Source organism: Mastigoproctus giganteus, chromosome 10 (genome assembly GCF_048544385.1).
Source record: "Mastigoproctus giganteus isolate SK-2022 chromosome 10, ASM4854438v1, whole genome shotgun sequence".
In the NCBI taxonomy this organism is placed as follows: Eukaryota; Metazoa; Arthropoda; class Arachnida; order Uropygi; family Thelyphonidae; genus Mastigoproctus; species Mastigoproctus giganteus.
In genome coordinates, this window is record NC_143584.1 from 201,498,650 (window position 1) to 201,525,681 (window position 27,032).

General features: G+C 38.1%; 1 protein-coding gene across 6 annotated transcripts in view; it reads left to right on the forward strand.

Annotated features, from left to right (window-relative positions):
* The window catches only part of ClC-c (chloride channel protein 3), a 378,652-nt gene that overhangs the window by 236,847 nt on the left and 114,773 nt on the right, over positions 1-27,032 (forward strand). For all 6 annotated transcript variants that reach the window (XM_090383982.1, XM_090383981.1, XM_090383980.1 and 3 more), the window contains 2 exons: positions 5,769-5,951; positions 8,998-9,087. In XM_090383982.1, the coding sequence (XP_090240108.1) occupies positions 5,769-5,951; positions 8,998-9,087 (273 nt within the window). The remainder of the gene's footprint in view (positions 1-5,768; positions 5,952-8,997; positions 9,088-27,032) is intronic.

The following is a 27,032-nucleotide window of genomic DNA, read 5'->3' on the forward strand; positions in this document are numbered from 1 at the left end:
AATCTAAGTTGTGTTACTTTGGATTAGAGGTTGATAGTCAGTGTGATTGTGGTTTAGAAGAGACCTGGGTATATGTGCTATATGAATGTCTGCATTACTTTGATGAGAGGTAGGAACTGATGGTGGAGGTTCCACATCTACAGTCAGGAGTGGAACAGTCATTACTGGCTACTGCTAGTAATTTCAATGCATTACAGAAGTTTTCTATACGTGCCTTCGCTAGAAGAAGAAACCTGGTGAATATTTGATGGTCCCAGAGTAGTGACCAGGAACAAAAAAGTTCTTCATGACTTGCAACTGGCTTCACATTTATGTGCACTCTTCTCTTTTTTTTTTTTTTTTGTCTTTATTTGTTTTTATTATTTAATTTTATTATTAGTATTATTTTTATTTATTTATTTTTTATTATTTATTATTATTATTTATTATTTTTTATTATTTATTATTATTTTTTTATATTGATGGTACCTAGGCACAGGATCAAGTTGTTTTTTTTTTTTTTTAAGCTGGTACACAGGTGTGGGTGGCCTGGGTATAGGATTGCTGGCATTCACAGGGCGCTTCCGTAGCCAGGTGGGAAGGAGCAGCAGTGCGTAGCACACGCTTCTTGATTAGACTGGGGTTCGATACTGTCACCACCAAATACGGAGGATGCGGAAAGGTCAGGGAATGACCACCGCATATCCCAGAGCAATATGGCCTTAGTTGCTAATGCTCCTAAAAAAAACCAACAACCAACAGCTGGCATTCACCGGTATGGCACACCCACTAGTGGATGCAGGATTTAGTACATTACAGCACAGACTACTAGTACAGGTCCGACCCCATGTGCTGAGGTTGGGCACCAGAAATCAGCTATCCAGGTGTTAGCTGCTCTCTGGTGGCAAAGTGGCCTGACATAAACAACACCAACTACAGTACACGCACTAACACATACACAAACCACAAACACACACTAATATTATGCCAGGTCCGTTTACAGAGATTCTGTATTCCATCACAGAGACATTAATTGGAGACAGGCATATGCCTAAGAGCCACCATAGACAGGAAACACATATATCCATATTGAATTGTACTTTATATTGAAGTTCTAGCCTTATAGTTCTAGTTGTGCTGGTTATTTTTAATTTAGATAAGAGTTTTTGTAGGTTACTACTTAATATACTTAAAACTGTTGTTTCGTTAGAATCTGGCAGCTATTGTTTTCATATAGAGAGTGGTGGGGAATTCAAATTTTGAATTGTGGTAAATAAGTAGCTATAAAGTAAAACTAGATAGCATAATACGTATCACTACATTTAGGATTCTATTAGATAGTGTAGTATTGATAATTAATTAATTAAATTTATTGATCTTATTAATTTTCAATATCATGCCCCAGACTAGAGCAGCAAAGCAACGGGCACCAAGTGGCAGGAGTGCTGTGACTCTCGGTAGAACTGAGGGGGGGCTGTTCTCCAACGCATCGCAACCTAAAAAATGTGCAACTTGAGAAATGTTTGCCGAACTCTCTGGAACAGAACATGATCCAGCCAAGGAGGATTTCTTTGTGTGTGCTAGGTGCAGAGAGTGTCTAGGAATTAGGCACCAACTCAGCATTCTGATGGGTGTCTATGAGAGCTTGAGGTGTAGGGTAGATGCCCTCGAAGAAATTAATATGAGGGGCCCATCAAGCTCTTAGCTATCCAACTCAACGCCAAAGCTCACTCTTGTGCATCAGGCAACACAGCAGTAATCTCTGAGGCAGAATGCGCTGGAACTACAGGAGTTAGTTATTGTCAGTGACTCTGTTGTCAGGGTTATATATATTGTGTACAGAGGATAGATAGAATAGGACCAGGGGTATATCTGCCATAAGCAAAAGTTGATGATGTTGTAGAGCAGATATCATCTTTTAAGTGCACAAAGGGTGATATTATTGTACACATTGCCACTAATGACATTAAGAGTAGGAGATCTGCAGATTTACTTAACAAGTACAGATCAATGTTGAAAATAAGTCGTGAATTAGGGTTAAATTTGAAAGTGTTTGCAATTCTGCCCAGACCTATCACATAAGTGACATGATCAGTTTCTGGCATTGTTTTCGTCTCGTTTTTGAAAAAAAAAATGGACAAAGTTTCTTCCAGACACCATTCAATGTTTTTTTGTGAATTTTATCCCAAGATTCTTCAATGATTCTTACGGCATCTAAAAGATTGAATTGTTTCCAAAAGTCTTTAATAGATATCTCACTATTTTGTCTCATAGCTTCATTCAGACGTGCAAACGAACGCCTCATGTAGTAAGCCTTGAATGTTTTGATGACTCCCTGGTCCATCGGTTGAAGCAAGCTGGTTGTGTTTGGAGGCAAAAACACAGCTTTCACACATGGGTCAAAATTAATTAGGGTTGCAGAAGGGTGACCGGGTGCATTGTCAATAAGAAGCATCACTTTAAATGGAATCTGTTTAGACTTGCAATAACGTTCGACTTCGGGTATGAAGTGGTGACCAAACCGGTCCTCAAAAACGGAACCTGTCACCCAAGCTTTATGATTTGACTTCCAAATCACTGGTAAGCTAATTTTAGATATACACCAAATGAAAAAATCAAGAACCGCGTAACTCCGAGTTCGCGTAAGTCGGGGTATTACTGTACTGATGTGGGATTTATTTAAAGATATAATTACCAACAGGGGTAAATGGAAAGTTTTTTGCTACTATAAAGGTGACTACAGTGGTCTCAGACAGTTTTTAAATTCTGTATAGTGAGACCAACTGACGATGTTACCAACAGCAAATTCTAAGTTGGAAGCATTCAAGGAATTAATTGGGGAAGCTATTACAATTAAACGTGGAAGCTACTACTACTTTTCATACCAATTAAGAAATATTGTTTAAGGTTTAGGCCTAAATGGGTCAGATAAACTAATGAGACTCGTGGAGAGGAAAAATGCATGGGATGCATATAAATTATCAGGCAACACAGAGGCCTATGGCAGATATAAGCTAGTCTGTAATCAAGCTGCAAGGGAGATTAAGCAACTGAAGGCGGGTTACCAGAAATCTTTGGCAAAGGATGCTAAAAAAAACAAGTACTTTTTTTACTTATATAAACTCTAAAAGGAAGGGGATGAGTTAGATTGGTCCACTTGATATCAATGGTTCGACTGTTGATGATCCTGCTCAGATAGCTGATAATCTGAATGAGTATTTTGCATCTACATTCACACATGAGGAGTTATTAAGGGAGAAAAATGACGGAAGTTTATCAAACTGTAACAGGGTGCTTAATGATTTTGTAATAACTGAGAGCAAAGTGGAGGAGACATTGTTGAAGTTAAACTTAAGAAAGGCAGCTGAGGTGGATGGGATATATGCAGTTATATTAAAGGAGGCAAAGGAACTAAGCAAACCCTTAGCCATTATTATGAGAGCATCCTTGGACTTAGGGGGAAAGTCCCCACAGACTGGAGATGTGCAAATGTATCCCCAATTCACAAAGCGAGATCTAAGGGTGACACGAGTAATTACAGACCAGTTAGTTTAACTTCTGTTCCAGGTAAAATAATGGAGTTACTGGTTAAAGATGCATTGCAGGATCATCTAGACAAGACTGCAGCAGTAATTCAGGCACAGCATGGGTTTAAGGGAAAGTCTTGTCTGACAAATTTGATTAAATATTATGATGTGGTTACAAAGGTGCAAAAAATAATTTTGATATCATATACTTGGATTTCAATAAAGCTTTTAACACTGTTGCACAGGAAGATTACTGTACAAATTGGAGCTGTAGGGTATTAAGGCTAAGCTGCTACAAGGTGGTTGAGTGGGAGATGACATCAATGATATTGATGAAGGTATATCAGGCTTAGTGTTGAAGTTTGCAGGTGATACAAAGGTTGGCGAAGTTGTTAATGACAGTAATGGCAGTGTGTTACTGCAACAGGATCTAGAAAAATTTTGGCAGATGGGCTGAGAAGTGGCAACTGAAGTTTAACATTAACAGTGCAATGTCAGTGTTAAACCTAACCTACCTGACAATGCAAAGTACTGCATATTGGTAGAAGTAATCCTCAGAGGAATTTACCAACTGTGTGGTACTACACTTAGGGTGGTAGAAAATGAAAAAGACCTTGAGGTGATTGTGCAGTCAGATATGAAGTTTTCTGAGCAATGCAGACAGGCTTCCAGAGCAGTTAATGGGGTATTGTCAATCAATACAGGAATTTTTCCAGCAGGGATAAGGAGGTGATTATCCTCCTGTGTAAGGCAATTGTCAGATTACACCTTGAGTACGGAGTACAAGTCTGCAAGCCTCATTTTAGGAAGGATGTAGAGTTGCTAGAACGAGTACAGAGAAGAGCAACAAGACTGGTGAGGGGAGCGAAGGAGTCCTCATACCAAGAAAGGCTTAAGTTCTACAAATTGTATTGGCTGGAGACTTGGCACCTGCGAGGTGATCTGATTGAGGTGTATAAGGCTTTGAATTTGTTGAGCCTGCTGAATTTTGATAGGATTGTTCCACTTGTTGAGATTACCAACCTGAGTAGGCATAAATTCAAATTGAAGAAAGACAGTTGTAGAATAGATGTGCAGAAATTTGCCGTTAGCCAGCGGTTGGTTAATTGCTGGAACAAACTTCCATCTGTCATTGTGGAAGTTGATAGCTTAAATAAATTCAAGGAGGAACTGGACAAACTTTTAGAGGGAATGATTGTGTGAATTTTTTTTTTTTTTTGTTGTTGATGCTATGTAAGCTCATATGCTTGCTTTCTTTCATCACATCCTTCTTCTACTACTAGTACTACCTAGCTGAGATCCTCTCCTTACTGGGCTTTCTTTCAGGAGTAGAGCTCTCATGTTTAGATCCTTTAGTATTTTCAGGCAGAGGAACAACAGAAAAGTCAAGTTTGTAAATGTTGTGTATCCTAGACAAGCAGCACAGTTTTAAATTTTTTGTTATCCCATTGAAATGCTTTCTACATGACTCAGCTTTCACTAGCAGCACTCAAAGATTTATTCTGTAATCTTTTGTTGATGGTATCATACCCCTTATGAAAACACATTAAGTAACCATCATGAGTACCTTTATATTCATGCACTTTCAAGTTCATTAGTGGCTACCCAAAGCCCACTGTGGACATTGGGTTTTGGGTAGCCACTGCACATATCATTTGTACCCAGCTTTCTCAAGGTTCTTGTCATGAGCTGCCTTCATCAGGTTTCCACAACCAGTAGTTGTTCTTGAGAACTTCTGCCTGATAACACTGAAGTCCTCATTTTTCAAGTCATGACTTCCTCTACTACAGTAGGCAACAGTGGAGCAACTGGTAGAATGTTTGTTCTACTGGTGTCTGCTGTAATACAAACACTAGCATCAACTGTTATAGCAAATTGCTTGTGTTTTTACTTGCTTTTATGAACATCAGAAACTGTTTGTGTTTTGCTGTCACACACATTAGCCACCAAAACATAAGGCTACAACTTCTTACCGAACCTTAGTTTATCTTAGCATTCAGATTACTCTCCCCTCCAGTGCCATTCTGAATTTAAAGAAAAATGCAGTCATGAAATTTCATTAGGGGAAAAATATACCTCTTGGATTAAAAACAGTTTTTAAAGAAAGATACTATTTCAAAATTAAAAAGTGTCACAGGATAGTGTTTAAAAGATCGATGCAGTATATCATGTTCTTTGAGATTTTTAATATTTGTTATTTAATTTTAGTTTAATTTAATGATGAAAATAGCTTATGCAATTTTTCTTTTCTTTTTTTTTTAGGTCAGTTATTATTTTCCACTGAAAACACTTTGGAGGTCATTTTTCTGTGCATTAGTTGCAGCATTTGTTCTGAGATCCATAAATCCATTTGGTAATGACCATTTGGTCATGTTCTATGTAGAGAACACTAGACCTTGGATCTTCATTGAATTAGTTCCTTTTGTGATATTAGGTATATTAGGGGTAAGTGTATTTCATTTTCAAATTACATTGGCAATATAAATTGAGTCATAATGCAATAGCGAGGTATTGTTTAATTTAAGTACAGTAAACCCTCTATTTCATGGATCCTGATATAACAGATTTCAGATTTAATGGACCAGACAAATAATAATACAGTAACGTACATATTAATCTCGACCATATTATTTTTTTTAGGTTGTACAAAACTTCAGTGTTATTATTAATTAAAAATTAATAATAATTACCTATTTCCATTATTGTTTTGATAATTACCTACTTTTATTTTTATAATCAAATTCAGGAAATTGTTTTGTATTCTTTCTGAAAACTTGTTCAAATAGCTGTTTTCCCAGATAACAGATAAGAGCAGGCGGTGACTTGTGAGCTGAACGTGACTCGGGACATTAAACTGCAGGTCTACTGACTTGCTTTGTTTCTGTTTCAATCTGTCCCAACCTTTTGTGCAGTCAGGTTGTATACAGAGTGTTTCTGTGATTTCTGAATTGTGACTTTATTTATTAAATAATTTTGCAATCCTTACAATTTAAAATGGCATCAAGTGATAGAGGAGTTTTAAAAAAAAAAAGCGTGTAAACTTAAATGTGGCACAGAAATTAGAGCTAATTGAGAAATTAGAACAAGGCGTCTCAGTCACACGTGTTTGTGAAATTTATGGCGTAAAAAACAAACTCTGATATCTGTAAATCAAAGGCCAAATTGAAACATAATTGTATATTGAACAGTACTGTATATTGTATTAAAGCTTTTTTTTTTACATTAAGAATAATAAAAAATGCCCCCCCCAGTTACATTCGATTTAACGAACTTTTGGCATTAACGGACACCCCTTCTAGTCTGTTAAATTGAGGGTTTACTGTATATGAAATTGCTTTTACTCCAGGTTCAGGATTGCCATGCTAATTTGCTATTCATGACTTAAAAATTATTTCTGAATTTGAGAAAAGCATAGACCTTAATTTCTTGAGAGAATCTCAAGAAATTAAAGTGTAAGCTGAGGTTCTGTGGTTTCTCTCAACTAAGGAAAAAGTAATACTTTTTTTCTTATTTGGGAGAAACCACAACACATATACAAAAAAGTCAGTTTGTTTATAAATTTAGAGAAACCACATGAATCCAAAATTTAAAAATTTGGAACTTTCAAAAATCTAGTGTTTGAAGGTAGTAAACACTCAAACCTACGTTGCTATAATTATATTTATTTCAGAAATGGAAATATGCACATAGTCGAGTCAAATGTTTCATGGTATTTTTTATCACTTCAGTGACTGCAAAGACAGTAACTAAGGGTTATTATTATGGAATTCTTAAATTTTTTAAAGTAGAATTTAAAATTTTATAGTAGAATTAAGTTTTAGTAAATCAAACATTTAATTCGAAGAATTTTGTTTTAAGGTTAATTTTATATAAGTAAATAACAATAATAATATTATTATTAAACACTTGCCAGCTGTTTTTGAAATATCACTGTCACAAAAGGTAACTTCAGTCACAAGAACTTCCTGTGTTCTAATTCTTGTGACCAAAGTGACCTTTGGTGGTGGTAATATTGGTAAGTGTTTACTAATTATTATTATTATTTACTTATATAAAATTAACCTTAAAATAAAATCTTTGAATTAAATCTAAGTTTGATTTACTAAAACTTTTAAATCTACTAAAAAAAATTAAGAATTTCTTAATAATAACCCCACTGCCTTTGCTGTTACTGAAGAAGTGATAAGAAAATATCATGAAACGTTTGAATCCATTATGTACGTATTTACAATTTAGAAATAAACATAATTATATCAATGTAGGTTTGAGTGCGTTATTATTTTCAAACAACACAGTTTGCCAGTACACCATGCCACTCAAGGAATACCTTAAATCTGGCGTTTATTGCAGAGTTGAATTGTTCACTTGGAAAGGCATGTTACTTATAAAATTCTGCCAGAATTACTTTTAATAAGAAAATAGTAATAGTAATTGTGGCATGTGATGCAAGAAAGCAAGCGTATGAGCTTATGTAGCATCAGCCAAAAAAAAAAAAAAAAAAAAAATTCACACAGCCATTCCCTCTAAATGTTTGTCCTGTTCCTCCTTAAATTTATTTAACCTATCAACTTTCACAATGACAGATGGAAGTTTGTTCCACCAATTAACCACCCACTGGCTAAAGGCAAATTTCTGCACATCTATTCTACATCTGTCTCCTCAATTTGAATTTATGCCCCCTTAGGTTCTTAATCTGAACAAGTGGAAGAATCCCATCAGAATTCAACATGCTCAACCCATTCAAGGCCTTATACACCTCAATCAGATCACCTCACAGGTGCCTAGTCTCCAGCCGCTGCAATTTGCAGAACTTAAGCCTCTCTTGGTAAGAGGATCCCTTCATTCCCCTCACCAATCTTGTTGCTCTTCTCTGTATATGCTCAAGCAAATCTACATCCTTTCTAAAATGAGGCCTCCCGACCTGTACGCAGTACTCAAGGCGTGGCCTGACCATTGCCTTATACAGAGGGACAATCACCTCCTTTTCCCTGTTAGCATAATTCCTGCATATCATTGACAAAACCCCATTTTCACATTGCTTGATAAAATTCAAAAATGTATGACATTTCAAGTTTCCTTTAAAACTCTGAACTGTTTATAAAAGATACAGGAAAGATATCAATATGTTTGTGGCTAACTGTGCATTTAGTTATTTTGCTGTGATATTGCTTCTGAAATTGTATTTTGCTGCTCCATGAATATATAGGGCCTCTAATGTATATATTCAAAGTGTGTATTCTAATTTCTTTCATTTGAAGTTGTTTCTTTTTATGAATAATGTGTTTACATTTCTTTCACATTACTTACTGCAAACACAAAAAAAAAGCGATGAGTGACTGAATTAAGATGCATTATTTTCAAGAATTTCAGGATGCATACTTTAGCATACTTATTAGTATGCATGCATTATCAAACTTGTTATTACAAGTATATATGTAAACACTGAAATTAAAGTTGACTACTAATTATTGCTTTAATTTATAATCTGTAGGGAATAGTTGGGTCCATATTTATTAAAGCAAATATCCGTTGGTGCAAATACAGAAAAGAATCTAAATTAGGACAGTATCCTATATCAGAGGTAAGTAAATTCTGCATTTCCTTTGTGTATAGTTATGTTTTTCAGATTGACATATTGAAGGCTTAGGTTCAGACAACATTATCTACAAAATTGCATTTTTGTTTTGAGACAACTTTAGTTTAACTTTATACAAATAACAATTCATATCATGTCATAGAAATGTATTTCTCTTGTAGTTTACAAGTTAGCTTGGGCTATAAACACATTCCTGGTAAACCAAGAAAATGTCAAATTACCTTTTCTTGGTTAATTATAAAAACATTTACTACAAAATGATTTTGTGGTTAATGTCTGACAGTAAACCCTCTATATGACAATATGGCATTATTTATTATTAGAGTAATAAATGCAAAATGATGCAGGTTGCCAGGCTTATTTAGTATTTCCACTTATATCCAATCTTCAGCTATCCTTCCTTAATTTACATGTCATCTGGTATGTGCTCTTTACAAAAGAAAAAGAAAAATTATTTAATGCATTCAAACCATTTGTAGCCTAATACCTTTATCAAGTAGGGTCATGTATGGCCGTGAGAATTTGCAGCCCACAAAATGGAAGTCTCTTTTTCTCATAATAACATTGATCCCCCCCATTACCAAAAGATTTAAAACCTTTCTAAATGCAAGGTATTTTTTTAATGAGGTAATTGCCTCTTTGGCCCTTACAAAATCCCTATACACAGTGTCTTGGTATCTTGTCTGGTGCTGTTGAGAGAATTTCATATCAGACAACAGAATTACTCTTAAATTTTTTTCTACTCAGTTTGTACCACACTGCATTGACACTGATAGAAATTATTTTTGGAACATTGACAAAAGTATAACAGAATTTTCTGAGACAATTTTGACTCCTCTGCAGCTGGTGTTTTTTGAAGGTTGTTGAATTTGTGAAATAAAATATAAATGGATAAAGACTAGAATACCATTAAAAGTTGTGTTGTAGTAGTAGTAGTAGTGGCATGTGATGCAAGAAAGCAAGTGTATGAGCTTATGCAGCATCAGCCAAAAAAAAAAAAAAAAAAATTCACACCATTCCCTCCAAATGCCTGTCCAGTTCCTCCTTAAATTTATTCAACCTATCAACTTCCACAATGACAGATGGAAGTTTGTTCCAGCAATTAACCACCCACTGGCTAAAGGCAAATTTCCGCACATCTATTCTACATCTGTCTTTTCTTAATTTGAATTTATGCCCCCTTAGGTTCGTAATCTGAACAAGTGGAAGGATCCCATCAGAATTCAGCGTGCTCAATCCATTCAAGGCCTATACACCTCAATCAGATAACTGCGCAGGTGCCTAGTCTCCAGCCACTGCAATTTGCAGAACTTAGCCCTCTTGGTAAGAGTATCCCTTCATTCCCCTCACCAATCTTGTTACCCTTCTCTGTACACGCTCAAGCAAATCTACATCCTTGCTAAAATGAAGTCTGCAGACCTGTATGCAGTACTCAAGGTGTGGCCTGACCATTGCCTTATACAGAGGGATAATCACCTCCTTTTCTCTACTAGCAAAATTCCTATATATCATTGACAAAACCCCATGACCTGCCCTGGCAGCCTGTCTGCATTGCTCAGAAAACTTCATATCTGACTGCACAATTACTCCCAGGTCCTTTTCATTTTCTACCACCTTAAGTGTAGTACCACACGGTATGTTTCTCTGGGGTTACTTCTACCCATATGCAGTACTTTGCATTTGTTAAGGTTAAACTTCAGTTGCCATTTCTTAGCCAATCTGCCCAAATTATCTAGATCCTGTTGCAGTAGCACACTGCCATTACTGTCATTAACAACCCTGCCAACCTTTGTATCATCTGCAAACTTCAACACTAAGCCTGATATACCTTCATCAATATCATTGATAAATATACAAAACAACAGAGGACCCAACACCGAACCCTGTGGGACTCAACTAATAACATTAGTCCACGAAGAGCAGCACCCATTAATTACCACCCTCTGTCTTCTCCCTCTCAACCATCCTTTTATCCATTGTAACAACTTGCTCTTAATAACATCATAATAACGCTGTCTGCTGACGAGGCTACTAGGAGACGGTCGTGTTCAAAGCCGCTAAGTGGATTTTTCTTATTTATTGATTTGAAATTATTGTTTTTCTAAAACTTTTTATTTAAATTTAGTAGTATAACATTATTTTGTGATTTTCTGATTAATTTGGTGTATTTATTCTTTACTCGGCCTTGTAATTGCATAAAAGTATCGGTAAGGGTTTCCACGTGTTTCAACTCCGCTACCATTCGTAACTTTCCCGCCTTTGTGATACGATAGTTATATACCGTACTAGATAGCGTTAGTTGAACTTCGTTAGCAGTTAAATTGTACGTTTAAATAAATACATATAACGACTTAGATTACAAACGTAATATATTAATTATATTTAATAACATAACATAATTAATTATAATTAATTAATAGAATCATGACTCAGACCAGAGCAGCAAAGCAAAAGGCTCAAGCTAATGGAAGTGCTGTGACTCAGAGCAGAACTGAGGGGGGTAGTTGTCCTCTGACTCACAGCCTTATAAAATGCACTGTTTGCTTGATGTTTGCAGAGCAATCGGGTACGGGACATGATACTGCCAAGAGGGATGTCTTTGTGTGTGCGCGATGCAAGGAGTGTATCGATATCAGGCAACAACTCGGCGTTCTTGTGGGCCTATATGAGAGCTTGAAGGACAGGGTGGATGCCCTAGAAGAAACTAAATTGAGGGGCCCATCAAGCTCTCAGCTGCCCACATCAACGCCAGAGCTTGCACTTGGGCATCGCGTGACACAGAGACAACCCCCAAGGCAGAATGCGCTGGTCCCGAAGGAACTAGTAGTTGTTGGTGACTCTATTGTCAGGGAAACGGGGAACATGCTTTGTAAAAAAGATAGGTGGAACAGGACCAGGGTATGTCTGCCAGGGGCAAAGGTTGATGACGTTGTAGAGCGAATATCATCTTTTAAGGGCACAAAAGGTGATATAGTTGTACACATTGGCACTAATAATATTAAGAGTAGGAGACCGGCAGAATTACTTAACAAGTACAGGTCACTGTTGAACAAAAGCCGAGAATTAGGGCTGAATTTGAAAGTGTCTGCAATTCTGCCCAGACACGATAGGAGGGAGTATATGATGAGAGCCTTGTCGATCAATTCGGCCCTGGAAAGATTGTGCAAGGCTCAAGGGGTAGAATTTTTTTCAGCCTGGACTGTACTTGTTAACAGGAGAGATTGCTTCTACAGGGATGGGTTACACTTAAATAGAAAGGGTGCAAGAATATTTGCTGATGCTATCGAGGCAGTGTTAGGTGGGTCAGAAAACTGCTAGCTTGGGGGGGAGACAAAGACCAATAGATTGACAGTAGCCACTGGCAGAGGTGAAAGAGATTCTTGCACTGCTTCTATTAGAATGAGCAGAAGCCTGAAAAACAAGATGCATGGTATTTCAGAGACTGCTGGGAGCCATTGCAGTACAAGTAAACACATGGGTTGTGTTAGGGTAGCTAAGAATAGAAACAGGTGCAGGTATACTTGCATGTACACCAATGCTAGGAGTTTAGTAAATAAATTTGATGAATTTGAGGTATTGCTGAAAACATCGAAGGCAGATATTCTTGGGATATCAGAGACGTGGTGTCACACAGATATAAAGGGATGCAGAACTGTAATTTGGGGAGTACGTCTACAGAAAGGATAGACAGGATAGGAAGGGGTGAGGGATTATGCTATTAGTTAAGAAAAACATAAAAACCAAGGAAGTGAAGCCAGTCAACATCGCTGGACAGTGCAGTGTTGAGTCAGTTTGGTGTGACATAAACATTGGGAGATCAAAATTGAGAGTAGGAGTGTGCTATAGGCCTAATGACTCTGATGAGTATAATAAGGAACTGTACAGGGATATAGAGTGGGCCAGTAAATCAGAGAGTCTTATAATGGGAGATTTTAATTTCCCAGATATTGACTGGAATTTGGGGGCTGGTTACTCACACACACACTAGCAGGGCTTTTGTGGATTTATTGGATGATTGTTTTCTACATCAGCATGTTCGGGAGGCAACTAGAGGGAGTAAAACTCTTGATTTGATTATCAGCAGTGATTCTTCATGCATTAAGAATCTGCAGATAAATGAACCACTAGGTGGCAGTGATCACAACGTGCTGAAGTGGGATTTACTCAAAGAGGTAACTACCATTAGGGGTATAGTGAAGGGTTATTGCTTCCGTAAAGGTGACTACAATGGACTGAGACAGTATTTAAATTCTATACAGTGGGACCAACTGATGATGTTACCAACAGCAAATTCAAAATGGGAAGCATTCAAAGAACTTTTCTTGGAAGCTACTAGGCTTTACATACCAACTAAGAAATATTGTTCAAGGTTTAGGCCAAAATGGATGTCAGATGAACTAATGAGGCATATGGCAGAGAAGAAAAATGCATGGGATACTTACAAATTAACACATGACACAGAAGCCTATGATAGATACAAGTTGATATGCAACCAAGTTACAAAGGAGGTTAGGCAGGCGAAGGCAGATTACGAGAAATCCTTGGCAAGGGATGCAAAGAAAAACAGCAAAGAGTTCTTTACTTATGTAAACTCTAGAAGGAAGGAGATGAATCAGATTGATCCACTTGATATTGATGGGCAACTGTTGATGATCCTGCTCAGGTAGCTAACAAACTAAATGAATATTTTGCATCGACATTCACACATAAGGAGTTGTTCAGCGAGGGGAATGCCAGAGGTGTATTCAACTCTAGCAGTAAGCTACAGAATCTTGAAATAACTGGGAGTAAAGTGGAGGAGAAACTGTTGAAGATAAACACAAGAAAGGGAGGCCGGGGTGGATGGGATCTATCCAGTTATATTAAAGGAGGCAGCAAAGGAAGTAAGCAAACCCTTAGCCATAATTATGAGAGCTTCCTTGGACTCAGGGGAGGTACCCATAGACTGGAAATGTGCAAATGTGACCCCAATTCACAAAGGAGGATCAAAGGCTGACACAAGTAATTATAGACCTGTGAGCTTAACTTCTCTTCCAGGAAAATTAATGGAGGCACTGGTTAAAGAAGTACTGCAGGATCATTTAGACAAGACTTCAGTTATAGCTCAGACACAGCATGGTTTTGTTAAGGGGAAGTCTTGCCTGATCAACTTGATTGGATACTATGATGCAGCCACAAAAGAACTGGATGCAGGGAATAACTTTGATATTATATACTTGGATCTTAGAAAAGCTTTTGATACTGTTGCACATGGAAGACTGCTACACAAATTGGAGCAGTGTGACATTAGAGGCAAATTGCTGCTATGGATAAAGGGGTGGTTGAGGGGGAGAAGACAGAGAGTGGTAATCAATGGACACTGCTCCTCGTGGACTGATGTTATTAGTGGAGTCCCTCAGGGCTCAGTGTTGGGTCCATTATTGTTTTCTGTATTTATAAACGATATTGATGATGGTATATCGGGCTTAATGTCCAAGTTTGCAGACGATACAAAGGTTGGCTGGGTTGTCAAGGACACTACTGACACTATGCTACTGCAACAGGATCTGGAAAGGTTGAGCAGATGGGCTGAGAGGTGGCAAATGAAGTTTAACATTGACAAATGTAAAGTACTACACATGGGAAACAGCAACCCGAGAGCAACGTATCAACTCTGTGGTACTACACTGACAGTGGTAGAGAATGAAAGGGACTTGGGGGTGGTTGTGCAGGCAGATATGAAGTTCTCTGAGCAGTGCAGACGGGTTGCAAGAGTAGCTCATGGAGTATTGTCAATGATGTACAGGAATTTTTCCAGCAGTGATAAGGAGGTGATTATTCCATTGTATAAGGCAATGGTCAGGCCACGCGTAGAGTACTGTATACAGGTCTGGAGGCCTCATTTCAAGAAGGATGTAGAGCTGCTGGAACGAGTACAGAGAAGGGCAACAAGATTAGTGAATGGAACAAAGGGGTGCTCTTACGAAGAAAGGCTTAAGTTTTGCAAATTACAGTGTCTGGAGACTAGGCACCAGCGAGGTGATCTGATAGAGGTGTATAAAGCCTTGAATGGTTTAAGCATGCTCAATGCTGATGGAATTCTTCCTCTAGCTCAGAAAAATCACCTGAGAGGGCATAAATTCAAATTGAGGAAAGACAGATGCAGGATAGACGTGCGGAAATTTGCCTGTAGCCAGCGGGTGGTTGGTTGGTGGAACAGACTTCCATCCCTTGTGGTGGAGGTTGATAGCCTAAATAAGTTTAAGGCTCAGCTGGACAGGTATTTTTAACGAACAGAGGGGTGAAGTGGAAGTGGTTTTTTTTTTTTTTTTTTTTTCTGGCTGATACTGCATAAGCTTGCTTTCTTGCATCAAATGCCTCTGCTAATGCTAACATTCTGCTCCAATTTGTACAATAGTCTTCCATGCGCAACAGTATCAAAAGCTTTCCTGAAATCCAAATATATCACATCAAAGTTGTTTTTTGTATCCAGCTCCTTTGTAACCACATCATAATAATATCCTATCAGATTTGTCAGACAAGACTTTCCCTTAACAAACCCATGCTGTCTCTTAATTATGGCTGCAGTCTTGTCTAGATGATCCTGCAATGCATCTTTCAACAGTGACTCCATTATTTTACCCGGAATAGAAGTTAAACTAACTGGTCTGTAATTACTCGTGTCACCCTTCAATCCCCCTTTGTGAATTTGGGATACATTTGCCCATCTCCAGTTCGTGGGGATCTTCCCTGAGTCCAAGGATGCTCTCATAATTATGACTAAGGGTTTGCTTACTTCCTTTGCCGCCTCCTTTAATATAACTGCATGGATCCCATCCACCCCAGGTGCCTTTCTTATGTTTAACTTCAACAATTTCTCCTCCACTTTGCTTTCAGTTATGAAATAGGTATGAAAGTTTAGTAGCATCCACAATTATTTCCTTGAATGCCTCCCACTTAGAATTTACTGTTGGTAAAATTGTCAGTTGATCCCTTTGTACAGAATTTAAAAACTGTCTTGAGACCACTGTACTCACCTTTACGGAAGCAAAAACCCTTTCCTTAACCCTGATGGTAATTATATCTTTAAGTAAATCCCACATCAGTACACTGTGATCGCTGCCACCTAGTGGTTCCTTTATCTGCATATTCTTAATACACGAATGAACACTGCTGATAACCAGATCAAGAGTATTACCCTCTCTGGTTGCCTCTCGAACATGCTGCTGCAGAAAACAATCATCCAATAAATACACAAAAGTCTTACTAGTGTGTGAGTGACCAACCCACAAGTTGCAGTCAATATCTGGGAAGTTAAAATCCCCCATTATAAGACATTCTGATTAATAGACCACTCTATTTCTCTGTACAATTGTTCATTGTACTCATTTGAGTCATTAGGCCTATAAAACTCTCCTACTCTTAATTTTGCTTTCGCAGTGCTTAGGTCACACCAAACTGACTCAACAGTGCAGTGTTCATCTATATCAACTGGATGCACTTCTTTTGATTTTATGTTTTTCTTAATTAACACCATAACATCTCCTCCCTTCCTATTCTGTCTATCCTTTCTGTACACATTGTACTCACAAAATTCCAATTCTGCATTCCTAATATCAGTGTGACACCAAGTGTCTGATATCCCAACAATATCCACCTTTGATGTCTTGACCAACACCTCAAATTCATCAAATTTATTTACTATACTTCCAGCATTGGTATACATGCACCTATTCCTAGTTACCCTAACACATCCCATATACCAACTGTTTCACGATGACTGCTATGGGTCCCTGAAGCACCCCAGCACCCCTCGTTCCAGGTCGCTACTTATTCTAATAGAAGTTGTGCAAGAATCACCTTCCCTCTGCCTGCGGCTACTTTTAACCTTTTAGTCTGAACGTGTGTTAAGAACTACAAGTTGCAGTTATAATCTGCGATTACAAAACCTTGTGGATTGTTTCAATTTCTTTGGACAGCATTATTACTTTTCAGTTTTTTGTCCCAGAAAATTGCCCCTCTACTACTTTTAGGTAATTTAATCTTCCAAGCTCCTCATTCTTTGCCACGTTCCATATGTATTTTGTCTCTTAACAATTGTGGTTTTGGTTTTTAAATTTTGGTAATTTTTTAAAATTAGAATTAAGACCCTGTTGGATCTTTTAGTAGTTCCATATTTAGCTGTGCCATCGTATATTGTCTAAAAAAGTGTCCTGCCAGCTCCATGAAGGTTTCTACAACATATTTTTTCCATAAGCTGTTTCAGTTTTTTTTCTTTTTTTTTTATGTAAACCCCAAACACGAGCGGTATTAGAACCTATAGTACTTAGTACCGTGCTCGGGTTGGAGGTTCAGAAGAGAAAAGAAGATATTTATTGACATAGGACTTGAACTTCTGTAGATTGTAACTTTCAGGAAATACGTGTGAAGGAAGGTTGTTCCAGAAAACGGCATTTGAATGAATAAACAAGGAAAATGAAAAGTTGGTTCTCTGAGTTTGAATTTGGAGAGTAAATGGATGTTTGCTGGTGGTGGCACGTGTTTGTACTGTTTTGAAAGAGAGAGCGGGAATTATAGAAGCCAATTCAGAAGAACCATGACCTTGGAAGTATCTGTAGAAGAGGCATGCAGCAGAAACAGTATGTCTATGAGACAGCGAGTTGAGAGACTCTGTTAGAGATGAATCATTAATTAACCTAACTGCCCTCATCTGAATGGAATCAAGAAGCCTGATAGAGGTTTTGGGGGCACAACCCCAGATGTGGGCATAATATTCCATGACAGGGCCGATTTGCAATTTATACAGAGTGAGCAGTTGTTTGGAAGAAAAGTAATACCGACAGCGAAAGAGAAACCCAAGTTTTTTAGATGCAGAGGAAGCAATATTTGTAATGTGCTTGTGCCAAGAGAATTTAGAATTCAGGGTAATCCCCAAAAGAGATATATCATTTTGTCCAAAAATCGGAGTGTCACTAAAGATAAGCACAGGAGCAGAAGAATCCTTTTTGCTAGATATAAGACAAGACTGAGTTTTAGAAGGGTTGAAATCAACTAAGTTGTCTTTTCCCACTGGAGAATTACCTGAAGATCGGCATTTAAGGAATTGGTAGCAGATTTTCGAGAAGTTGAAGCTGATTGAGCAGGACAAGGTTTCTCAAAATGGAAAGTTGAATGCAATGTGCTATCATCGGCAAAACTATGGATAGGATTTCCAGTCAATGGAAGAAGGTCATTGATATACAAGAGAAAAAGAGTGGGGGAAAGAACTGAACCTTGGCGGACACCGGCATTAGTGGAGAAGTTAGAAGACAGAGATCCATCACAGAGAGAAAACTGGATAAACAATTACAAAAAACAGTTGGCAAACCATAAGATGGAAGTTTGTTTAGAAGGTGTTTATGCCAAACACGATTGAAAGCCTTTGAGATGTCAAGAGCAACTACTTGTGGTTCACCGAACCTTTCCATTGAATTAGTCCATAAATGGGTAACATAAGCCAGGAAATTACCAGTGGATCGACACTGACGGAATCTATACTGGCGATCATTGATCAGATGGAAGGTTTCTAGGTAGCTTAAGTGTTGGTGTTTACTTGATTTCTCCGTTACATTAGAAAGAGTAGAAGTAATTGCAGTGGGACCATAATTAGATGGGAGGGATTTGTCACCCTTTGTGGCTGGATATGAACAAATTTCGAAGCAGAAGGAAAAACACCTTTGGAATAAGAAAGAGAAAAAAGGCGTCAAAGAATAGGAATAAGTTCAGGAGCACAGGTTTTGAGAACAAGTGGAGAAATACCATCGGGACCTGGAGCTTTCTTAACATCAAGATTCGTCAAAATCCTTCCGACATCCTTTTGACGAAGACCACAGGAGGCATTGAATGGAGCGTGTTGGGAATGGTGGGAGGTGTTTTACCAAGATCATTAATACACGAGTTGGAAGAAAAATGGGAAGCTAGCAGGTGAGCTTTATCTTTGGCTAAAGTGACAACAGAACCATCTGGTTTGGACAGAGGTGAGAGCAGAGAAGGGCAAAAGTTGCGACCAATAGCTTTGGCAAGAGACAAGAATGCTCGGCTACCATTACGGCAAGAAGCAAAGTTTCTACTTTTAGCCTTTTAAAATCTAGTTTGGACTGATTAATGACCACTTTACAATTGTTGCGAGCTTTGGTGTAGGCACAAAATGAAACTGAAGAATTAGAAACAAGCCAATTACGATATGCAACATTCTTCTCTTGAACAGCCTTAGCACATTTATTGGAAAACCAAGGTTTAGATGAAGAACGAAATTTTAAAGTGGAGTGTGGGATAAAGGATTTCATTCCTTCAAGAATAATTTCACTGATACTATCTGATCAAACGTTGACATCAGAAATCCGACCAAGGAAAAGAAGTAAAGAAATCTCGCAAGTCATCCCATTTTGCATTGTTGTAATGACAAACAACATGAGGTTTGGAATAGCCATGAGATAAAGGCTCCATTGGAGAAGAGACAATCACCAAATTGTGATCTGAAGTGCCTAAAGGATCTCTCACTTCGACCGTGTACTTAGAAGGGTTGTTTGTGAGAAAAAGATCAAGCGTGTTGGCTATATGATTAGGATTGTCCGGTATTCTTGTAGGTAAATGAACAATCTGTGCAAGGTCATTAGTGATTGCAAGAGCCTCAGCATCTCGACCAGCTGGGTCGGTGTGACTAGAAAACGGAAGCCATTTGGAATTGTGAACATTAAAATCACCAAGGAAAATTACCTCACTGTTAGGAAAGTTGGATTTGAGAAAGTCAAGTTGCAAAGAGAGGAAGTCAAAGTGCTCCAAGTGATTAGTGGATTTGGGAGAACAGTAGAGACAACAGATGAATTTGACACAACGAGGTAGAGAGATTTTAAGCCAGAGAAGATCAAAGAGAGGAGATTCCAAGTTGCCAAGTCTCTGACAGGGAATATCAGAATGGACATAAGCACAAGTACTACCTTTGAGGCGAACGGAATCATACAGCAAATAATTTGGGCATCTGAGATGATCAGTAGTTGTTGAATCAACCGATAACTGTGATTCTGTGAGAAAAAGTACATGGGGTTTGGCAGACTGCAAGTGGAAATGGACATCGTTGAGATTAGAATTGAGACCACGTATATTTGTGAAATGAATTAGGAACTGTTTGGGAGGTTTAGATCTTTTTGCAGATAAGCTTGCTCTATTATTTTGACAATTCATGATGTATTCAATAGCGAGAAAAAGTGGGTGGGATATGCTGTATGAAGTAATGAAATTTTTGGATATGGCGTACACATGGTAAAAATATACCCAGGTACTTGACATAACGTGGCCTCGACAATGCTCTCCGCATACACCCTACTCGGACTCTCTCCAGTCACTATCTGGCAGAGTACAAGATTACACACTAGCTGATCTGGAAGCCTCTTAGCGTTTACCAATAGGTTCGGTCCAGTGTACTAACTAGCGGCCGGGCTGCGAACACTGTTTCAGAGCTGTACTCTCGAAATGTAAGGAATATTGGATCTTGCCACGATGTTCATCATAACCTCAAAAGTCATCAATCATACTGCATGATGGAAGAAATAGGGAAGGGTTGACTGGAACTTAGCTCAAGAGACTAAACATGGGTTGCAGCACTTCAAGCCTCCAATAAGCAAAGTGGTGGTGTTGCACTGGTTGATGAGAGTCATCTACCACCTAGTACTGCCTGGTAACATAGAGGGTTGGCATTCCTCCATGTGGTGTGGTGGATGTCACACCTCGACCCCTGCTTATGTTGGTTCACACCTGGGTGGTCACCCACCATGTACTTGTGCATGAAGGTTATACCCAGGATTCCTAACAGTCTCACCATCGTGAAGATGCAAGCAGAGGATTTGGCTGTCAGTCACAGACTGTCTGGACTTTGCCAAAATTGGGTCCACTTGACTGAGTGTCACCGGAATATCAGTTCCATCAGCGTTTTAGACTCCCAGGTAGCAAGTACAGCTTGTCTGGCATATCTGAGAGAATGTCTGTGACAACCTCAAGGACCAGTTATAAGTTGTGATAGCACAGCATTATTTTTGTGCTAAAAATGGGTTTTTCAACCAGGAATGCCTGAAAATTAACACACACACACACACACACACACACACACACACACACACACACACACACACACACACACACACACACACTCCACTTCTCTTTGCTTTATGGCAATGAGAAAATGCTGCTGAAAGTGAGCAGTATGAAATTAGCTATAATTTCATACTGCACAGAAGGTTACGTGAGACTGGTTGTTTCACGAGAGGTACCATGAATCGAGAGCGAACGACGAGGATGCCAGACAATGAGGAGAATGTCCTACATCTTGCAGAAGGCAATCCGAGTACTCGAGCGATAGGCCAACAATTGGCTATTTCCCAATCCACTGTATGGAGGATACTGTCAACAAACCAAATGAATTCATACCATGTGCAACGCATCCAATCATTGGAGCTTGCGGAGTATCCACTCCGGAGGACTTTTGCTACTTGGTTTCTTCAACAGAAACGGTTCGCAAATGCTGACTTACAGCGGGATCGCTGTTCACGCGACCTCCCGTTCAACGTCCTCTACCGCATGACGAAGGCATTTCGGACCCTGGAATGCTATGTGATTCCGATTCGTCTTTGTGCCCCCTACACCTCCTGCAAGATTGTCACACTGGTAGTGAATCTCCCTGTATACAACTTGTTTAACTACTTGCCTGGATATAGTCTGGGCATATGCACTAATCAAAAATTGATTTACCTATATGTGCACTCTCCAAACTATTATTCTGTAATGTGATTTTCCGGTAAATTGATGTTGCTTTTTCTGTATTCATAATTTGGCTACTGTAAGCTAAATGTCTCTACTTTCATAAATTCAACAGTACAGTATCAACTTCTGTTTTACATTTTTGTCTGAATATTTATGTTAAGGCGTTTTTTTTTTTTTTTTTTTTTTCCTCTTTTATTAGCGCTGAGATATATGCCTTTGTCATTTTATAAGTGTTTTACTTTTTTTCTGAGAGTAGCTATTCTGTTGCTTTTATATTACATTTATTTTCTTAATGAAACCTGTTGGATGACAGTGATTCAGAAATGGGAATTTTTCTTAGTTAATCAATATTTCCAGTTTATTAGATGATGATAACGAAATTGATTTTAGTGCAACTAATCAAATTCGCATTGCAAATAAAGTATTCTAAATTTTGTTTCAGTTGGACTATCAAACAGATTATGCTTTACTTTGGGCAGCAGTGGCTGTTATATTTTAAGATGTGGGGTTGGGAACCCTGGCACTAACACATAGTCATGCAGTATATACTAAGGCATACAGTAGAATGTCAGTATCTTGAAGTCAGTTATCTGGAATGTCAGTTATCCAGTATAATTTGAAAGGCTGATCTTTCTTCTTTTTTTTATTAACTGTAGTACAGTAAGCACCGGTTACAGTGATTATATTTGAAAATTGTATTTTGATTATAATAAGCAAAATATCGAGTTTACTACCTATTTATAACAGATTGTACAAGCACAAAGCCCAATAAACCGAAAACTGCAAATTGTTTTTATTGTTTTATGGTTGTGACCTCTAGAATTCTATGTGACCTTCAGAAATGTGCTTTAGAAAAATATCACAGAGACTATTGGGTTTTCTCGGATTTCAGGTTAGTTTAGCTCCAAATTCGGTAAGAATAATTTCGGCACAGTAATAAATCGCACAGAAACTGCGATTTATTATTTTTCTCAATTTTTTATGATTAAATGTGAATGAAAAGAAACAGTGTAGTTTCAACATTGCAACAAAAAACGGAAATTTTTAATAGAATTAGAAAAGGTTAAAATTCAGCAAATCTCTCAAAGTGGGGACTGCAACAATTTACGACATCAATAAAAATTCCAATGGCATTTACAGAACCTTTTTATAAACTGCAGGTGACCTACTCTGCGATACGAAATTAACCCCCATGTCATTTGGCTTGTAGGTAATTTCGCTGTAGACACCATACATTTTGGATGGTATTCTTCTGGATGGTATTCTTCACCACATCTACGGCAAATCCTTTCTCTCCCATCAGAGCCATGCAGGTTGTATTTCTTCTCATCCGAAAAAATAATTGATTTCCACTGCTCGGGGAAATTCCAATTCCAATCTCTCCAATGTGGGAACTTTAACAATTTACGACATCAAGAAAAATTCCAATACTATAACAGAATTTGTGTCGATTATACACTGGTGTTCAAAGAAAGTGCATCACCCTTTAAAATTGTAATTATCATCTGAATAACATAAGTATATGGCAATATTTCTTACAGATTGCATCGGATAAGATTGACACGCGTAGGTGATGACGTAATATTGCATCAGCTGTTACTTTCAGCTATATAAGCATGCTCTGCAGTCTGCTTGTGTCAGGATGGTGTGTTACGTGCAGTTGACACCACGAAGAAAGAGTGCTATTGTTGCTTTACATGAGGAGGGATGTTCTTTCTGTCATTTGGAGTGTCTTGTAATCAGTCGACAGTGAGTAATTTCTTTCCAAACTCAAGAATACTGATTCTGCTGATAGAAAAAAAGGAACCGGATGCAAAACGACTCTCTACGCCAAAACAGGACCTTGTTTTGAAGCGCTTATGCCTTAAAAACTGTAAAGCTTCTTCGTCTGAGCTGAAAAGAGAATGGGAAGAATATACAGGTTTGGTAGCAAGTGCAGTAACAGTCAGAAGACACCTCTTCAAAAATGCACTTGTAGCCCATTGTCCTAAGAAGAAGCCCCTCCTCACAAAAAAAATGAAAAAGGCCTGATTAATTTGTTGTAAGGAGCATGTCAAATGGACCCCCCCCCCCCGAGCAGTGGGAATCAACTATGTTCTCTGATGAGAAGAAATACAACCTGCATGGCTCTGATGGGAAACCGTAGACGTGGTGAAGAATACCATCCAGACTGTATGGTGTCCACTGAAATTCCCTACCAGGCAAACGATATGGGGGTTCATTTCATATCGCGGAGTAGGTTACCTGCAGTTTATAAAAGGTTCTGTAAATGCCAATGGATACCTGGCTATATTGGAAGGCAAATTGTTGCCAACCATTAGAGACCATTTCAACCTGCCAAGTAACTGCACCCTTCAGGATGACTCTGCCTGCTCCTTGTCATCAGACAAAAAGTGTAAGTAGGCACTTCTGTAGTTACTTTAGCTTCATTTCTGCATTAGAAGTTAGACAGTAATGTGTTTACATTTGAAAACGCCGACCGGGCTAGCCGAGTGGGTAAAGTACCTGCCCGGCAACCCAAAGGTCGCGGGTTCGATTCCCGCCTCGGGCTTGGATCAAAGTACTGCAAAAACCTTGGGAGGTGCAATATGGCCACAGAAGCCGATGCGCCAACAACTACCAAAATAAAAAAAAAAAAAAAAAAAAAAACATTTGAAAACACATGGTTGGAAGAACAGTCCATTACAACTCTTAGCTGACCAGGAAACAGCCCGGACCTGAATCCTATAGAGAACTGTTGGGATCATGTGGAATCTGCAGTTGCCAGAAAGAAACCAAAGACCCTTCGTGAACTTCAGGAAGCCATAATTCGTGTTTGGAACCACAAACTATCAGTTGATTATCTTCAGAAATTGATCTTTTCAATCCCTCGACGGTGTGCTGCTTTCATCAAGACCAGGGGCAGTGCAACTAAATATCAGTTTGCACCTGGTGAACTTTTCATTTTGTTTTCCATTTAAAATGATAAATTGAAGCAGACTGAGGGCTTCTGATAACATTTCGGCCATAATTGTCGTGTTTACCAAAACTGTTGTATAAAGGTTGCAAATACTCATTTTGGAATATTTTGAGAGCACCTGTCAAATATTACTTAGCTTTGCCTTAACTATTAATAAATATCTTTTGTTTATATTTCTATTTGTGATGCTAGTCACAAATGTAACATACCATCGTGAAAAAGGGTTAGAAATGTGAAATTCCTAGGTGATGCACTTTCTTTGAACACCAATGTAAATGGTGAAGGAGAATCTAGCAGGAAAAAGACTATGTCGAAACCTGAAAATGCCATTTTAGACAGTGTACTTTATTTTTTTTTTGTTTTCTTCAGAAGCGAGGTTTAGGTGAACCAGTGCCTGGCCCAATGTTGTGTGAAAAAGTATAGGATTTTAATTGAAAATTAAGAAGTAATGATGATTTTAAGGCAATCACAGGTTGGTTGAAAAATTTTAAAGTGAGATGTGGTGTACATGAACTAGATGTTCAAGGTGAGAAACTTTCTGAAGACAAATGGCAGTGGTGTCCTTTAAAAGTAAGTTTGCTTCAGTTATAGTAAATTACGAGAAAGAAAACATTTATAATGTTGATGAGATGGGTTTATTATGAAAAGCTTACCGAGAAAAACCCTTGCCACTAAAAGAGAAATGCCTACACCAAGTTGTAAGGTGAGAAAAGAGCGAGTTATAATTGCTGTGTGAAAATGCTACTGGGACGCACAGATTTTCCGTGTTCGTTATTGGCAAGTCGAAAAAACCGAGAACATTTAAAAATCTTTCTAATTTTTCTGTTTTGTATGAAAATCATAAAAATCCTGGGTGGATGTTTCTGTTTTTCGAGACTAGTTTATATATTTTTTTATTTAATTAAATCTTAATTATTTAATTTAATCATAAGGTAAGATTAAATTTATTTAATCTTACCTTACGATTAAATCTTACCAGAAAAATTATCCTGAAAATTTTACGGTTCGATTATCCAGAAAATTTGGCTATCCAGATGAGGTCTGACCTCAGTTATTCTGAATAACTGACGCTCTACTGTATTAGGAGAAATCTTTATCTAAAATGGAGACCAGTAGTAAGCAATTCTTTATGTATGTTTGCAATAGAAGGAAAGGAATAAACCATGCTGGTTCACTTATTTGTCCGAACAGTATTGATGACCCTGAGTGCATCTCTAGAGTTGATCATTTGACATATACAAGTGGGCATAAATTTAAATTGAGGGCATAATTATTATACAAGGGGCGTTCATTTAATTCGCGGACTGGTGTAAGATTTTTTGTTTACAGCGTGAACTTTCCATAACTGCCGCTAGTGGTACTCTCCCTGATCGCTGCTGAGCAGACTGCGTGTACATGCCAGTACTTGTCGAGCTAGTGTTGCTTGAAGACTTTTTTTTAGTCACATGTCACTGATGATCGTTTTGAAGCAAGTATCATGTCGTACGAACAGATTGAACAGCAATATGTGTTTTGTTATTGTGTCAGACTGAGCTTAAATGCATCGGAAACAGTTAAAGAGATGAATGAAGTGTATGGTAATGAGTGTCTTGGTAGGTTGACCATATTCCGATGTGACTGAACTTTCCGGTGTGAATTGGTTTCTCCATCAAGACAATGCCAGTCCCCATACGGCTAATATTGTGCAGGCAGTGATCACTTCCATAGGTGCTGAGTTTTGCCACATTCCCCTTATTCACAGGACTTAGCCTGTGATTTCTTCCTGTTTCTACATCTGAAGATAGCTCTGAAAGGCAAACATTTCCTGTCCGATGCTCGCAGGGCATCATTGTGTCGGATAGGAAAGACTGAATTGAAAGACTGCAAAGTGGAAGCACTTTACAGTCTTTTGATTACAATTACTTGAAATAAATAGGTAAATGAATAGAGGGAAGGGTGAAAATACTAAGTGTTACCTTTGTTACACTTTTTTGCTTTAGGCTGAGCTTACATCAGCTTGCTTCCTTACATCACTTTACCAGTAGTAATGCTAATAATAAAACTTGTTCTCGTACATCACTGCTTTTTTGTTGTTATTAAGTTTACCTTTTTCTATATGTGATTGTAGATGTTTGGAATATTTTGTCTACCACCACCCACTTTCTGGTTATATTTAAGAACATGGGTGAATACACCAAACCATCAAAATATCAGCAGATTT